This window comes from Saccopteryx bilineata, chromosome 3, assembly GCF_036850765.1.
Source record: "Saccopteryx bilineata isolate mSacBil1 chromosome 3, mSacBil1_pri_phased_curated, whole genome shotgun sequence".
In the NCBI taxonomy this organism is placed as follows: domain Eukaryota; kingdom Metazoa; phylum Chordata; class Mammalia; order Chiroptera; family Emballonuridae; genus Saccopteryx; species Saccopteryx bilineata.
The window spans coordinates 208,376,814-208,393,612 of record NC_089492.1 but is presented as its reverse complement, the minus strand read 5'-3'; the positions used below and the strand labels follow the sequence as shown (position 1 = coordinate 208,393,612).

The following is a 16,799-nucleotide window of genomic DNA, read 5'->3' as shown; positions in this document are numbered from 1 at the left end:
GGGGATACAAGGCCCTAGGAATTTAACCTCAGAGCGAGCCGTGGGTGCAGATTGGTTCTGGTGTAATTAAATTTGAACGGAGGATGACGATAGTGCTGCTTATTTAGAGGGGCGCTGCTTTCAGACTCCAGTCTGCACGTATTAAAATTAAGTTAGTCCTTTTTCATTTACACACACGGAAAGCTAGATTTTAGTGGGGACTTCTCAGAACCTTGATAAGCAAGGTGTTCCAGACAACCTCTTTATTTCCTGTTCGGTTCCTGAGCCTCTTTTGGTAAGCCTCTGATAAGGTTTGATAATGAATATAATGAAATTTCTCAGATTTGGGCTCTCTAGGGGTTTTGATGGCATTTTCCTGTCTGTACCAGGCTCTCATGCCCCTGTATCATCATTTGTCTATAACAAGAAAAATCACTTATAGTAGGAAAATGAAGCATCTTCATTGAACAGCAAACTGCAAACCAGTTTTTAATGGCACTGGAGTGAGAATTGGTATAAAGCATGATAAGTTACACGGGTGTAATTATAATGTGGTAAATGGCATCCAGAGCCATCTGCAGATCTTTGCTGAAGCTGAGATTTCTTTCTAGGATTTGGAAAAAGAAATTTATATTGTCAAGGCACTTAAACCTGAGCATCAAATCAACTGAAGTATTTCAGAAAGCTAAAACTTGCTGTGATTTTATGAAATCTCTTTGCTACTGATCCCTGTCTCCAGTGAGGTGAGGAGCCCTCGTTGCCCTGGCTAAGGCAGAGAAGGGACGCTGAGACCTTTGACAGAGCTGCTTGGGGCCGATTGCTGCACGTTCTCTTCAGATGTCATCTCTTCACAGAGGCTGTCGCCCTGTCGGGCTATGGGGTCTTTCTTAACCCTGTCTGCATCTCCCCTCAGATCTAGCCAGGGAGGCCGAGTGGCACAGCGGGCTCTCCATAAGTCCTTGAGTTTAATTGGAAGCACAGTGTTCCAGTGACAGTCAAACTCTCGGTTAGAATGGACCTCCTTGCTATTTCTGGAGAACGTTGGCCAATGGGGTGAAGTGTGGATGAGTTAGGAAGTTGCCCACAAGGGCTGCTTTCCTGAGCTGTGATGTAAGGATTGAAAGAGGCAGGCTCGAGGCAAGGGACCCAAGTGAGACCAGTGGACCCCATTTGTCAAGAACGCCAACACCTAAAAGGCAAAGAGGCCCTGGGGACAGACACCCTTAGGACCTCGCCCTGCTAGCACAAGGTGCCTTTGTATGAATTCAAATAAGGCATCCTTTCCTCAAGACACTCTATTGCCATCTGCCGGGCAACTGTTGTAATCAATAAACAAATTTTGAAGGTGGTGTTTGAAGGGAACCTCCTGAAATGTAGTGCCACTGTACCACTGGGTCCACCCACCACGCTGGGTCAGGCTGAAAGGCCCAGTTGGCTTTCTTGTCTTCCAAATGGGAGAGAGAAAATTAGGATTTAACATTATTTTTGCTTTGGACTTTTTTTTTTTTTTTTTTTTTTTCATTTTCCCGAAGCTGGAAACAGGGAGAGACAGTCAGACAGACTCCCGCATGCGCCCGACCGGGATCCACCCGGCACGCCCACCAGGGGGGGTGCTCTGCCCACCAGGGGGCGATGCTCTGCCCATCCTGGGCGTCGCCATGTTGCGACCAGAGCCACTCTAGCACCCGGGGCAGAGGCCACAGAGCCATCCCCAGCGGCCCCGGCCATCTTTGCTCCAATGGACCCTTGGCTGCGGGAGGGGAAGAGAGAGACAGAGAGGAAGGCGTGGCGGAGGGGTGGAGAAGCAAATGGGCGCTTCTCCTATGTGCCCTGGCCAGGAATCGAACCCGGGTCCTCCGCATGCCAGGTCGACGCTCTACCGCTGAGCCAACTGGCCAGGGCCTGCTTTGGACTTTTATCTACAACATTAACTGTTTATTTAAGTGAAGGCTTTGGCTTTAATCATAGGTATTAGCATGAGAAACTGTATTTGTCTAGCCTAGCACTCCACTGGGGAAAGATAGCTTAGTAAATTCCAGCCTTTCTTCATTTATCTTCGGATTATAACAAAATACTTTAGGCAAGCCATAAAGCTGGACAGTGTCAATAAAAGGTGACATGGACCCCAACACACGAACTATTTCGTTTCAAGGCCTCAGGATTGCCACACATGCCACCCCTTTCCTCCCATTCTGCCTCAGGTTAAAACACGTGAGGATTTGTACTAAAAGTCGCTGTACTTGAAACTTGTGGGGAGCTCAATTTTTATTTTTCAGCCTGTAGGCAGGGTTGGGTGGCAGAAGTCGTTGAGATTTATTCATTCTGAGGGTTCATGATCAATTTATGCACTTTTTTAATGGTAAAAAAAAAAAATACCAATTGGATCTCTCAAAGCCCTTGATCTACTTTGGAATTTGTTTATAAACTGGTCTACTGCTTGCGATTCAACAGAAGGCAAAGCTTCAAAGGGGCCAAGTTTCTGAAATCTCCAAAGAATCTCATTTTTTAGTTGGATTTATTCACAAGACGATCTTAGATGTGGCAACCGCAGCAAGGCTTCGTAGCGCTTTGTGTGATGGTTATCAAACATGTGCTTCTCTGAGAGGGTGAGCCCAATCTCTTCATGTGTTTCAGCATTTGTTAGGAACTGCGATGACGCAGGCTTCGTGCCCTCACAGGTCTTGCCAGAGTCCCGTGGTTGAGATGAGGGTCTTTCTGGATTCGTGCCTTGCCCAGGCGAGGGCCACCTGGCACAACCCTGAGCGGTGTCCCCCCAACTCGTCTGCGGACAGGGGCTCACCTCTGAAATTAGAGCAGTTTTCCATGATGAGCCAGAATGCCAGGCAGACTTATAACTTTGGGGTCATTATTTCTGGATGAGATTTCTAGAGAAACGTGACTTGTGGAGTTCTTTGGTACAACCTGATGAGAGGCCTGGACTGTTGTTGACCTCTCCCTCAGTTAATAAGCCAGGACAGGACAGAAGAAAGACGCTTTTGTTTGAAAGCTGGTGGCATTCTGGGTGCTGTGGCCAGCACGCCTAACAGGATAGAATAGCACAGAGACTCTGTCTTCCCCCTCTTCATTCTCTGTCCCCTCCCCTCCCCTCCCCTCCCCATGCACACTTTCCCTTCTTTTTTATTTCAAGAGTATTAATTGTCTGCCTTGATCATAGACTGAATGACTAGAAAATAATTTTTTTTTTGAGAGAGAGAGAGAGACAGGTAGTAGACAGAGACAGACAGGAAGGAAGAGAGGAGAAGCATCAATTCATATTTGTGACACCTTAGTTGTTCATTGATTGCTTTCTCATATGCACCTTGACTGGGGGCTCCAGCTGAGCTAGTGACCCCTTGCTCAAGCCAATGACCAGTGACCTCTGGACTCAATCTACCTACCATGGGGTCATGTCTATGGTCCCACACTCAAGCCAGCAACCGTGCAATCAGGCTGGTGAGTCCACACTCAAACCAGGTGAGCCACGCTCAAGCCAGCAACCTTGGGGTTTCGAACTGGAGTCCTCAGCAACCCAGGTCCATGCTCTATCCACTGCACCATCACCTGGTCAGACTAGAAAATAATTTTTAAAATTCAACAAAAACTTATGGGGGGGACTAGGTGAAAAAGGTGAAGGTATTAAGAATTACAAATAGGTACGTAGTTACAAAATAGTCACAAAGATGAAGAACAGCTTAGGGAATATAGTCAATGATATTGCAATAACTATGTATGGTGCTAGGTGGTTACTGAAATTATTGGAGGAAGCACTTTGTAAATTATATAAATGTCTAACCACTATACTGTACACCTGAAACTAATATAAAATAATGTTGAATGTCAACTGCAATTGAAAAAAAATTTTTTTTAAAGATTTAGAAAAAGGCCTGACCAGGTGGTGGCACGGTTCAAAACCCCAAGGTCGGCAGTTTGAGTGTGGGCTCATCTGGTTTGAGCAAGGCTCACCAGCTTGAGCCCAAGGTCACTGGCTTGAGCAAGGGGTGACTCGGTCTGCTGTAGCCCCCCCCCCCCCCCCGTCAAGGCACATATGAGAAAGCAATCAATGAACAACTAAGGTGCCACAACGAAGAATTGATGCTTCTCATCTCTCTCTCTTCCTCTCTCTCTGTCCCTATCTGTCCCCCCCCCCCATACACACACACACACAAAGATTTCAAAAAAAAACTTATTGACTAAGTGCCCAGGGCCTTGAAGGACTCCCAGTCTCTGTACTAGGACTTCTCAGTCTGTGCAAAAAGGGAAACTTTCTTGCTCTCTCACACTGCCACTGTCCGCGTCAGTCAGCCGGAGCTAAGCAGCATGCGCACTGCAGTATTGAGATAGAGGCATGCAGTGCGCTTGCCACCAAGGGAAAGCGCTTCGTGTCACCCTGCACAGATGGAACCACTTAGTGCTACTCAGAAGCCCAAGAGCGATTGAATTTGAACCTAAATGAACAGAACAAACCTATGCCTAAGTAGAAATTAGTTGTTATAACTTTTAGCTTTTTTATTCCACCAGAACTAGATTCTCTAAGTCTAGCTATCTCCAAAACCTTCTGATGGATTTTATAATCTTGTAAAAAAAAAAAAAAAAAAACACATTAGTAAAGCAATTTTTGTGGCTAGGAGTTATCTTTGGAAGGGGGTTTAAATTCCACATGTTCCAAGCTAGTGCCTACTGTGTGCCAGGCATAGGTCAAAAGTCCTGTGCTGTGGGAACTGCTACCCCTAGGTACATAAAGAAATAGGAAAAGTCTAGAGAGTTAGACAAGGTCACCTGTTCCTGACCAACTTCCAACTCTCTCCTTTTCTCCCCAGCTGGTGACAAGGGGGCTGCCACACAGAGGGCGAGAAGGCAAGCTTGGTGCTAGTTAGTAATTGTGTTCACTGGGTCCCTGCTGTGTGCCAGGTCCTGGGCGAGGCTCTGGAGGCCCAAGACGTGGCCTCTGGCCTCTCAGAGCTTGTGCTTAGCAGACCCCCTTACCCCAATGTGTAGAGTCAATCAATTCTCTGCCCCCTTAGATAAAATCCAACTGATGGATTGTGGCTCCCAAGGGCCCGGCGCCTCATCCTCCCCATGTCCCCTCCCCAGTCCTCAGCCTGGGCTCCAGCTACACAGTTGGTACCTCTACAGGTGTGTCACTGTCTGCTGGACCATGTGACAGAGGTAGGAAAGAGGGACATGAGAGATGTGGGTTCAGGGGTCCGTGGCAGTCCCTGCCATGAGGTTTCCATGTCAGTGCACACTGGGAAGGGAGCTCAGGGTCAGAGAGAGGAGGGCATCACTGGCCTTAGGAAGGCTTTGGGTTTTATTTGTAGGTGACTCTGAGCCCTACGGAACATTACCAATATTTCTCCACCCCTCAGCAACCCATGGACCCAAATAAAGGCCTAAAAATTATAATGACCAAAATCTGCTGACTCATGGACACCATTGCATTAATGGCAGTACTCTTGCTCATCTTCCCTGCCAATGAAGTGTCTGCCAGTTATTTCTGGGGCTCCATGGCCCTCTCACGATCTGGGCCTCCTAGCGAATTCAGACCCGAATCCCTGTATGAGATATCAGTGTATGGCAAGGGTAGTGGTTCTGCTCATCGGGCTGCAGAAAATGTGTTCATGCTCAGGGAGCTGGGACGATAGGGCAGATGGGGGTTGGCATCCCCATGAACCAGGTCTGCGCCCTGGGAGAGTGGACTCTAGGCCTAAGAAGCCCATTCATTTGTTTGTGGGGGCACTGGAAGAAACTGTGGGTCTCCTGTCAGCCCTCACAGGGACACCCCTCGAGTCTCTGAGCAGGAGTGGTAGAGTCAGTCTGTGGCACTGAGGTGACGGCTTGTAGGACCAGACACGAGGGTGGGGAAATTGTTAGGGAGAACAGAAGAACGGGGATTAGCGTGGGCATTGGAAAGAGGTAGAAGCAGGAATTTCTTGATCAGCGGAAGCCAGTGCTGAGGCTTCCGGTTGGGTAATGAGGGCAGAGGTGGGGCCAATGCCCAGGAAAGGGGGAGGATCAGGTTCTGCTGAGATGGGGTTCCATTCATCTATATTGATATCTGAGCTCTGCAGGGGACTCTGGTAAATATTCCTGCCGTGACACCAACCCGAAGGACTGAAGATGAGATTTCATCTGCAGCACATTTTGGAAGACTGAACTGGTCTTGTGTCCACAGCCCCACCCGTCCAGTGCACTCTGCTCACTGTAGTGCGATGGATCTAAGAGCACCTTTTCCACCTGTTGCCTTCCTGGACAGAGATTTTCTTTCTTTATTTCTCTCTCTCTCTCTCTCTTTCTTTAAAAAATTTTTTTCAATTACAGTTGACATACAATATTATGTTTCAGGTATACAACACAGTGATTAGACATTTATATAACTTATGAAGTGATCACCTTGATAACTGGGCAGAGATTTTCAGTACTTTATCTGGATTATGAAGGTCAGCCCTCAGCCTGCAGTGTCAGGGTTCCCGCTGTGCAATCCCTGCCTTCCTGGGTCAGGACACACAAGTGACAGGAGTCCGGTGCACACCAGCTTAGGTGACAAGGGAACTGACTGGGTGGTATAATCCCCGGCCGCGGCGGTGTGCGTGCCGCCAGACTCCCCATCGGCTGCCCCTGCTCTTCGCGTGCCCACTTCCTTCTCCCAGCACACTCTGCTCCCGGCAGGAAACAGATAAAGCAACCTCCACAGCTCAAGTCTCATAATACTGTCAGCAGAGTGGACAGAGTGTCTTCTTGACTCAGTTCCACTTAGAAGAACCCCAGAAAGAACTCTGACTGGACCAGCTTGGGTCAAGGGCCCTTACCTGGGCCAACCAGCAATGGTCAGGAAGGCAAGGTGTGAACCACAGGCTTGGAGAAAATATGGAGCACTCTGGGGGCGGAGGGGTGATGTATATATGTAATGTATCTATGTGCGCACGCACACGCACACACGCACACGCACATTCCATACCCACTATCATACCTCTGCGTGCTTCAGCCCTCTCCTCCCCAAACAGAACCTCCATCCAACTGGGCCCCACTGCTCTGACTTCAGTTGCCCCAAATACCCTTCCTGTTCTCAAGTTTTATCCTCAGGGGCCAACCAGGACTCCCCAGCCTCCCCACCCCACCTGGGGCCACAGAGACTTTTCTCGTTCTGACACTAGAGAAATCGAAACAAAGAAGCTGGAGGGTCAGGGAAGAGGTCCAGGCAGTGAGTTTTTAGAGCTCAGGGCTGGTTAAACCGTGCCTGTGTGTAGTCTTCCCAGACTGTGTTCTCTGTGAGAGCAGGGACCATGGCTGTCATCCCTTGCTGGTGGCCCGATGGCTGGCAAATTGATTAGTCATGACTGGCGCCTCCGCAGCCTCTCTCCTCTGCCCACCCGCAACACAACGCGACTCCTGGGCCTGGAGACAGGGTCTTTTCTGGTGATTTGCACAATTTAAAATTCTGTGGGAACTCGGAAGCTTTTCTTACTGGAGGGACAGAATAAAATCATATTAATTATAATGCAGATGCCATCTTTTTCTAATCCTCTCAGCTGTCTCCTACATGCAAATGAGTGTCAGCAGCCTCCTCTGGGGCTTTCCCACAGATCTCCCTCATCCAAGGACACAGGAACACCAGCCTTCTCCGAGTTTGGGTCCCCTCGTTGTCCCTGATTTGAAATGCAGACTCTAATGTCATGCAGCCCTTGCAAGATGAGACCCTGAACTCCATTCCTCCCAGGCTGGAACAGCTTTTTCTTCCCCGGAGAACTGTTGAAAATAGGTTCCTGTGTTAATTGAGGTTTCCAGCACGTTCGTGGAGTTGGCTCCGAGCCTCCAGAATGTGTTTCCCAACCATCTCAGGGCTCCGGCTATTCTGGCCTGTCAGGACCAGACTTGCTGCGGGCTGTGTGGGGCTGCAGAGATGTTCATTCCAGATTCAGGGAGATAGGCATGATTTTTTGAGCCAGCAAACCTCAGCAAGCTAGGACCAGTCCTGGCCTTGTAATGGGACCAGAGGTGCTGGAGCAGGCGGGCAGCAAGCTCTCCTGAGAGGACTGAACAGACCTCGGCAGGCCAGGCAGCAGGCACTGGTGCAAGTGCGAGGTCGCTTTCCTTAATTGCTTCCCTTCCAGCGAAAACCCTCATGCCTCCGTGCATCAGACCTTAACCACCTGAAACATGAACTATTCATTTAGGTAACCGGAGGACTCGTAGCAGTCTGACACGAGTCTGTAATAACAGTTGACAGGTAGTGCTGACTGTATGTCGGTACGTTCTGAGTGCTTTACAGATACGGATTCATTTCATACTTTTACCATCTCAGGACACCATTATGCCCATTTTGCAGACCAGGAGCCCGAGGCTTTACAGAGAGGTAAACTCATTTGTCCAAAGTCACTCAGCCACTCAGTGGCACAGTGGCCTGTGTGTGAAGGGGATGGGCTGGCCGTGCTCTTAAAGTTACATTTGTTGCCATCGGGGTTATTAAAAATGCTGGCAATAGGAAAGATGCAGTTAGACTCAGATTGCCATAAAAAGCGACAATTATAGCAACTCATGAATTTCTAACTAACCTTCAACTTAGAGTGACAAGCGTGGGCCTCCTCCACCCCCTGCATTTGCCCTAGTTACCAATTTACCTTCCTCATCAGCCCAAAGCTAATGGGAGCCATGTGAGTAGGTAACCATGATGTAGTAGTTAACCTCCCTCCCTCTTTCCCTCCCTCCCTCTCTCCCTCTCTCCCTCTCTCCCTCTCTGTCCTGCTCAAGGTATGCTTTATACTTTATTTATATACATAGCACCTTTTCTTACACACACACACCCCACTCCAAAAGAACGACTTCCAAATTTTCAGTGGATCAAATTCAGGCAAGCCTTGGAGTGGAAGACATGGGTCTTGCCTGCCTCTTGTTCTCTCGGTGGCCGTGGGTGGGTTTGGTCCCTGAATGAACCTGGCAAGACCTGCAGGCAGAATGTTCTTGATCCACAGCCCCGTCACATCCCTTCCTCCGGAGACTGTGCCTCAGCTGCTGTGTAGGGTGGAGCCGCACTGGTGCAGCAAAACCACTGTCTCCAGCCACCCCTCACTGCCTCCTTTCCCCACAAGGTCGGAAGCTCCGAAACAAGGAATCAGACTTGCGTTCTAGGAACAACATTCAAATTTAGCGGTGGAGAGAGAATTTTTGAGCTTGGAGAACAGTGATGTCGCAATAACATGGTCATTAGTAGCATGTATAGTGTTTGTGTGTGAAAAAGTGTTTCTTGATGAGTTTTCTTGCTGTCTCTCTTGGTCTGGTAGTTGAAGACCATAAACTCCAAAGGGTCAGTGAGTGTTGCATGGCCATTTGGTATAAAAACTTTCTGAGGGAGAACAACTATGTTCAACTTGCTCTGGGTGTCACGATGCCCACTGTCCCATGAGTCTCGTGCCGACAGAGGAATAGAGAAGGATTTCAATCCAGCCAGTCTTTGAGGCGCATTGAATTCAGAAGATGTCTACAAAAAAACAGTGTGGATGAGGAGGCAGTTACAAGCTAGGAGAAAGGCTATAGGAACTGGACCAGATTTGCGTGATGTGCTTGTCCTCTTTGTTGTCCCGTGATTGGAAGCTGAGGGCGTGCTGAGGCTGCCCTTCGTTCTGTCCCCTCCTGCTTAATTCTGGGCTATGCATGAAAGAACAATGCGTATGAATATAAAGTAAGTGAAAATGTTTCTCTCCCACTCTTTCCTCAGGATGTAGTCTAAGGAAGGGTGGGAGGATTCTTTGGCCTGAATAGAATGATAATTTCAAAGGACATGGGTGACCATACAGATGCATAAAACCTTTGCGCAGGGCAGAGGTACTATTGTGTTACTTTAAATTGCTAGAATTTCCTTTGTAAAATACCTCAAAACTGGTCTAGGTCATGACTAAAATGGCTGTTTCTCAGGGAAAAATGCAAAATCCTCCCGAGAGGGCAGCTGGTAAGTGGAAGGGGGTCTATTAACAAAAGTTTGGTTGTTTGGGGAAGCCAACAGAATTCTGCCAAATGTCACAGACCTGTGTGACCTGCCCCAGGAAGCAGGAAACTCATTCCTGGTCCCCAAGGAGCACAACTATCAGTCAGAATGTTCTCAAAGATACAAATGGGGACATTGTGTCAAATTTCCTCATATGGTGTATGGTCACCCCACCACCACCACCACCACCACCACCAACCATGGAACTGACAGCCCATCAAAGGATTTATCTATAGCAGCAAAATCCTAGTTGGCCAGGTCAAGGTCTCATAAAATATAGGCACTTGGGAAAAATAATGAAAGTTGCATTAATATAGATGATTAAAACAGTAACTGAAAGTTCTAGCAGACATCCATCCTCCAAATAACCATGATTTAATGATGAGAGGGACCACATGTGGGTGACGTTTGAACTGCCTTCTGCAGTTGTTTGGAAGAGCCCAAACCATGTGCTGAGGCAGCAGCATGCTGCTGCAGGCGCCCCTGGGTTTTACGCAGGAGCACCAGTCCTCTCTCACCTGCTGGAAATGAAGAGCTCTTTGCAATTGTTCGCTAGCTCCGGATCTATCTCCCTCCCGCCCTCCTTCCCACTCTCTCCTCTCCCTCTTTCACTTCATCTGTCTCTTTCTCTCCTCCCCCTTTCAAATACAAGTTTAGTGATTGTGTAACCTCCTGAATTTTCACAATTTATGCGAGAGCTTCAGGGTATGCTTTTTTAAAGTCAGGTCTTTCCTCCCAAATTACTTGGGAGAGTTGGTCTTGCCCAGGGGTCCCCAAACTAAGGCCCGGCCTGTGTGCAGCCCCCTGAGGCCATTTATCCAGCCCCCGCCACACTTCCAGAAGGAGCACTTCTTTCATTGGTGGTCAGTGAGAGGAGCATAGTTCCCATTGAAATACTGGTCACTTTGTTGATTTAAATTTACTTGTTCTTTATTTTAAATATTGTATTTGTTCCCGTTTTGTTTTTTTACTTTAAAATAAGATATGTGCAGTGTGCATAAGGATTTGTTCATAGTTTTTTTTATAGTCCGGCCCTCCAACAGTCTGAGGGACAGTGAACTGGCCCCCTGTGTAAAAAGTTTGGGGACCCCTGGTCTTGCCAATGCCCTTTTCTCTTCTCTCTGGGTACTTCCTCATGGGGCCTGATGTGCAGAGGCTAGGGATGGGGCAATAACTGTGTGGGTTTTCCTCTCTCTCAGGAGTTAGGACAGAAGAAAAAAGATAGCTGATTCTATATTTTTGGTAGTAGGTATAAGTATATAAAACAGTATTATCTCAAATCCTAGAGTGAAAGATTATCATGTATAAAATGCTAAAAAACAACAAACAACACAAAAAAACCCTTACTGTGTATGAGAGATGCTGAGGAAGGAGTGGGTCGGGGTGGGGGAGGGGACTGAGTGCTGAGTGTCAGGGAGGAGGGAGAATGCAGAGAGGAGGAAGGGCTGGAGGCACACTTCCCTGAGGCTACACAGAGAATAGGATCTGCCCAGCTCTACATTTTCAGGGCTCTGACCAAGGAGGCGTGGCCCAGGACGCAGCTTGGAGGATTTAGACCGGGCACATAGACTGTCAGGGTGGCTAAAATAGGGGCCAGGATCACAGTAGCCTTGGGATTTAGTTCAGCTGCCAATGACAGGAACACCCAAGATAACAGGCTTAAACAAGGCAGATGAGCACTTGGAAGACCAGGGCTCAGATGTTGACCCCACCGTGGCAAGGGACCCAGGCTAGTTCCTGCCTTCTGCTCCCCTGGGGCATGGCTTTCTCCTCATGGTCCAGGGTGGTGGTGCAGCTCCAGCCATGCCGTCCCACCAACACGGCAGTTTACCCGTCCTTGGCCAGATCTCAGTCATCCACACCTCCTGCGAGAGAGGGAGATGGAAGATGTCATCCTTTAGCTATGTGTCAACTTGCCCTGCTAAAATTGGGCTTTAAATAATTGGGAGAGAGAAGAGGAGGTTCTTCATTACTAAGAAAAGTCACAGAGGTTCCTCCTCTTTGAGTGTTTGTTCATTCAGTAAATACAGAGTGTCTAATTTATTCAGGCATTGCTTGAGGGCAGCTGGGAGGAAGGCTCATGGGTTTCTGCTCTTGTGAAATGTAAAAGCTAAGGGGAGCATGACAGACAATATTTAACAGTAAATGTGGCCGGGTTGACAACCTGCATTGTACACTGAGTCCTTACAATGAGCTGACTTCAGAAGCAGCTGTCCATAATTAATGGTCGGAGCAGACAGTGTCAAACATCACTGCTAATTCCTGCGGGCAATGCGACCAGCCTCTCTTATGTACAAACTCAGCTTATCACACCCTCCTGAGTGCTGATTGCCTGCCCTGTGCAAAGAACAATGCAGGGAAGAGGAGGAGGAGATGTAAACAATTAGTAAGCCAGAGCCCCACCTTGTAAGTGGCCCCTGAGTCATTCTAAAGCCAATGCCTTCAAGGCCTACATTCCCAGAATGACTGAAGGATAAGAATGCAGCTGTAAAATCCTGTTTTCTTTGGTGGAGAAGGATTTGGGGCTCTTTCCCTACTAAGGTGTGGAGCAGTGTGATGAGGATAGCTTTGTGATTCCTAAGAGCTTTTGAGTCCAAGCAAGGGAACCTGGGAAAACACAAGGACATGGCCTTTTCCTGCTGCCATGACCTTCCGCCAGCCGTCCCTGAGCCTGGTTTTGCTGGGAGCCAGGCAGGTGTCCAAGTTCAGTTTACATGCTGTAAGTGTGTGTGGTTTCTAAATTAAACCAGGAGCCAGCGCTGCCCACCCACACCTCCTGCCCTGGCCGCTGTACAAATACCTAGATCAGAGCGTCTCAAGCTGAGGCGAAGGACCGTTTGTTCTGATTTGAAGTTTCAACTTCCAATCTGTCTTAATAAAATACTAGAAAAATATTAATTAAAAAGACATATGAAATACAAACTTAGACTTCTGTTATTAGATTTAAGAAACAAAATTACTTTGTCTAATAGTGTCTAAAGTCTAACTCAGTTCCTGAATGGGAATTTGCCAGTGGCAGAGAATTCGAAGCCCTCACCACCAGCCTGGGGACCACACTTTGGGCAGCACTGTGGGACAGGCCTGGGACCAGGGCCTGCTGGGGCAGCTGTCCTTCCCAGCTTCAGCTCCCAGGACACTTCCGAGGGGAATGAGGAAGCTCCCCTGTGGCCCTGCACACCTGTCTGGCGCCCCTGCTCAGCTCCCCAAGGTTTTAACTGCTACCTGAGTAGACTGATGAAAGAAACAGCTGGCCGACTCTCCCATCACAGTCCCCATGTGCAGGTGAAAATTTTACTTCACACTTGTGGCCAGAGAAGCAGAAGGTCACTACCCAGGCTCCCCTACCTGAGCAGGGCTCTGGGCAGACCCTGGCCTGGTCAGCCAGGCAACCAGCCTCAAGGTGGGCAGTCATCTCCCACGGGCCTGGTCTGGCCGGCGGGGCGGGTGGGAGGTCACATTGACACTGTGTTGCAGTTCTCCAAGGAGAGGCACGTCATGGACAGAACCCCTGAGAGGCTGAAGAAGGAGCTGGAGGAGGAGCTGCTGCTGAGCGGTGAGGACCTGCGCAGCCACGCCTGGTACCACGGCCGCATCCCCCGACAGGTACCCACGCCGGAGGTTACTGGGCAACACCCAGTTCCGTGACCCCACAGGGTCACACAGCAGGGCCGTGCAGGAGCGGGCCCCAGTTTAGCCAAACACAAACACTATAAAGTGGCCTGCAGTGACTCAGGTTAGGCCAGCCTCTAAGGACTCCTTGGGAAAAGCTAAGGTCAGAAAACCAAAGTACATTTCCGCATGCCCGGTAAGTGGATGAGGAAAAAGCAGGTGTCCCTGTGGTCTGCAGATACGGAGCAGGCAGGAGGCAGCGCCACAGGCTGGTACCTACCAAGGGCAAGGCCGGGCAGTGGTTCGGATGATTGAACTGTTGGCCGGCTGCCTGCAGCCTCATGCCCTCTGGAGCTGCTTCCTTTCTAAGGCGGTGGCTTAATTTCAGATAAAGAGAGGGATATCACGGAGGCGGGTGGCACAGAGCAAAAAAGGCCCCTGTGCCCTTGTGGGCCGCTGGATCACTCCCCACCCCCTAACCCAGAGATGGGCAAGAAGAGGAATCCTATCAGTGACCATAGACTCACAACCCAGAATGTACTTAGTGTCATTGTTGTTTGAGTGACAGCCATGAATGTGGGGAGGGGTGTTAATAATATAGAAATTGAAAAATAAAATAAGTACAGAATTGAGGTGCAGAATTTTCCTTGGGCTTGTATTATAATCTAGCCAGTCATTCACCCAAAACCACAGGGCAGGAGAGGGAGTGTTGGGGGTGAGGAGAAGAGCATCATGTCATCAGTTTTTTTTTTTTTTTAATGTAACAGATTTCTCAGCACTACCAAGGAAATAGTCCTTATTCTAACTTCATTCTCTCTCTCTCTCTTTTTTTTAGTTTAAATTTGATTGTAGAGAATACAGGGAGCAAAAAAGGAGAAAAATTACACTCTCACCCCTAACTCTCCCTCCTGGAGATTAACCATTGTGAACAGTTTGATGTAAACCCTCCCAGACTTTTGAAATCAAGTATGAGGTCACACCACATATACTCTTTGGTAGCCCACGTTCTCTACTCAATGATATATCCTGGGCGTTTGCTCTCTGCCATGAAATAGTCCCAGCATTCCTCACTGCATGGGTGTCCACTGCACACATGCACAATTACTTACCGGCACTCTGACAACACCCTTTAAGATAACTGTCATGTTCACAACTATAATTATTTCTTCAGGCTCGATTCCAAGAAATGGAATTTCTGCATTGAAAAAAATGTATTTTTAAGACAAAGATTCAATTTTAAAGTAACCATGGTAGTATACTGTATTCTAAGCTAACTGATCAAATGTTGGCATGGCCCGGTAAAATGAAATCTATGACTGCCACCACTATCCTTCTCCTTATCATGATCATAAAATTTGTTTTCCACTTGCCATGAGTGTAAATTTTCAGCTGTATACCATTCCAGATTGTATAGCTCCCTGGTTGGCAAACTGCGGCTCGCGAGCCACATGTGGCTCTTTGGCCCCTTGAGTGTGGCTCTTCCACAAAATACCATGTGTGGGCACTACTTCAATAAGGAATGTACCTACTTTAACTTAAACCTATAGTTTAAGTTTAAAAAATTTGACTCTCAAAAGAAATTTCAATCATTGTACTGTTGATATTTGGCTCTGTTGACTAGTGAGTTTGTCAACCACTGGATAACTGACCACTGTAACAGTAATAATGCTAATTATAGCTAACACTTTACTCCTTTAAATCTTTACAGCTGCTCTATAGCTAACATTTGCCCTATTTTACAGATCATGTAACAGAGCCACAGAGAGGTTATATAACTTGTCCAAAGTCACACACACAGCCAGAATGCAAACCCAGGCAGTCTGGCTACTGGAATGATCATGCTATACCATAGTATAAATTCTCATTTTTTTTTAATTTTAATTTTATTTTATTTATTCATTTTAGAGAGGGGGAGAGAGACAGAGAGACAGAGAGAGAGGAGAGAGAGACAGGGGGAGGAGCTGGAAGCATCAACTCCCATATGTGCCTTGACCAGGCAAGCCCAGGGTTGTTTTTTTGTTTTTTTTTTAAATTTTTTATTTTATTTATTCATTTTAGAGAGGAGACAGAGAGGGACAGAGAGAGACAGAGAGAGAGGAGCTGGAAGCATCAACTCTCATATGTGCCTTGACCAGGCAAGCCCAGGGTTTCAAACCAGCGACCTCAGCATTTCCAGGTTGATGCTTTATCCACTGTGCTACCACAGGTCAGGCAAGCCCAGGGTTTTGAACTGGCGACCTCAGCATTTCCAGGTCGACGCTTTATCCACTGCGCCACCACAGGTCAGGCAAATTCTCATTTTTTTAAATAAACGTCAGCATCTCTATAGTTAACCATTTTTAGTAATGACTGTGTTCTACTGTACTAGTACTTTGTGTATATCATGTATGCAAATGTATAATCCTCCCACTAACTTTGTGAGATGAGGAATTTTGGCCCAACTTTGTTCCAGGCCCTCCAACAAGGAATCAATATGCTCAGAATTGTTGGCAGGGGGGATCAGACTCACCAGACACAATTTTTTTATTTCTTATTTCCTTCAGGGTTGCATAAATGACATTTCCTGACACCCTCCTGATTACTCCTCACCTTGTCCCCTCCCAAGTAGGCCTTACCTCCTGATTTACTTTTTCTTTCGCTCGACAACATCTGACATGCCATCCTCATGGCTTACTTGTCTTCCCTAAAATATATACTATAGAAGCTCCCTGACAGTGAAGACTCCGGTCTCCTTCATTCACTGCTAAAAACTCAGTGCCTACAACAGTACTGGGCACATAGTAGGTGGTCAGCAAGTAGTACTTAAATGAATGAATGAGTCTTCTAAGAATTAGACATTTGATAAAGTCAAGAGCCCACTGAGGAAGTGGAGACAAAATGGCATTGTCTTTTGTTGGCCCAAAGAAGTAGGGAGAAATGCAGCTTTTGAAAGGAGTATAAGCTTGCCCTGGCTGTTTGGCTCGGTGGTAGAGCGTCGGCCCAGCATGTGGATGTCACAGTTCAATTCCCAGCCAGGGCACACAGGAGAAGCACCCATCTGCTTCTCCATCCCTCCCCCTCTCCTTCCTCTCTGTCTCTCTCTTCCCTTCCCGCAGCCAAGGCTCCATTGGCGCAAAGTTTGCCCAGGCGCTGAGGATGGCTCCATGGCCTCCACCTCAGGTGCTAGAATGGCTCTGTTTACAAGGAGCGACACCCCAGAGGGGCAGAGCATCGCCCCCTGGTGGGTGTGCCGGGT

The 16,799-nt window shown here is 47.9% G+C and overlaps 1 protein-coding gene across 4 annotated transcripts in view; it reads left to right on the top strand.

Annotated features, from left to right (window-relative positions):
* BCAR3 (BCAR3 adaptor protein, NSP family member) overlaps positions 1-16,799 on the top strand; it is a 125,664-nt gene that overhangs the window by 78,035 nt on the left and 30,830 nt on the right. For all 4 annotated transcript variants that reach the window (XM_066268697.1, XM_066268694.1, XM_066268695.1 and 1 more), the window contains one exon: positions 13,430-13,558. In XM_066268697.1, the coding sequence (XP_066124794.1) occupies positions 13,430-13,558 (129 nt within the window). The remainder of the gene's footprint in view (positions 1-13,429; positions 13,559-16,799) is intronic.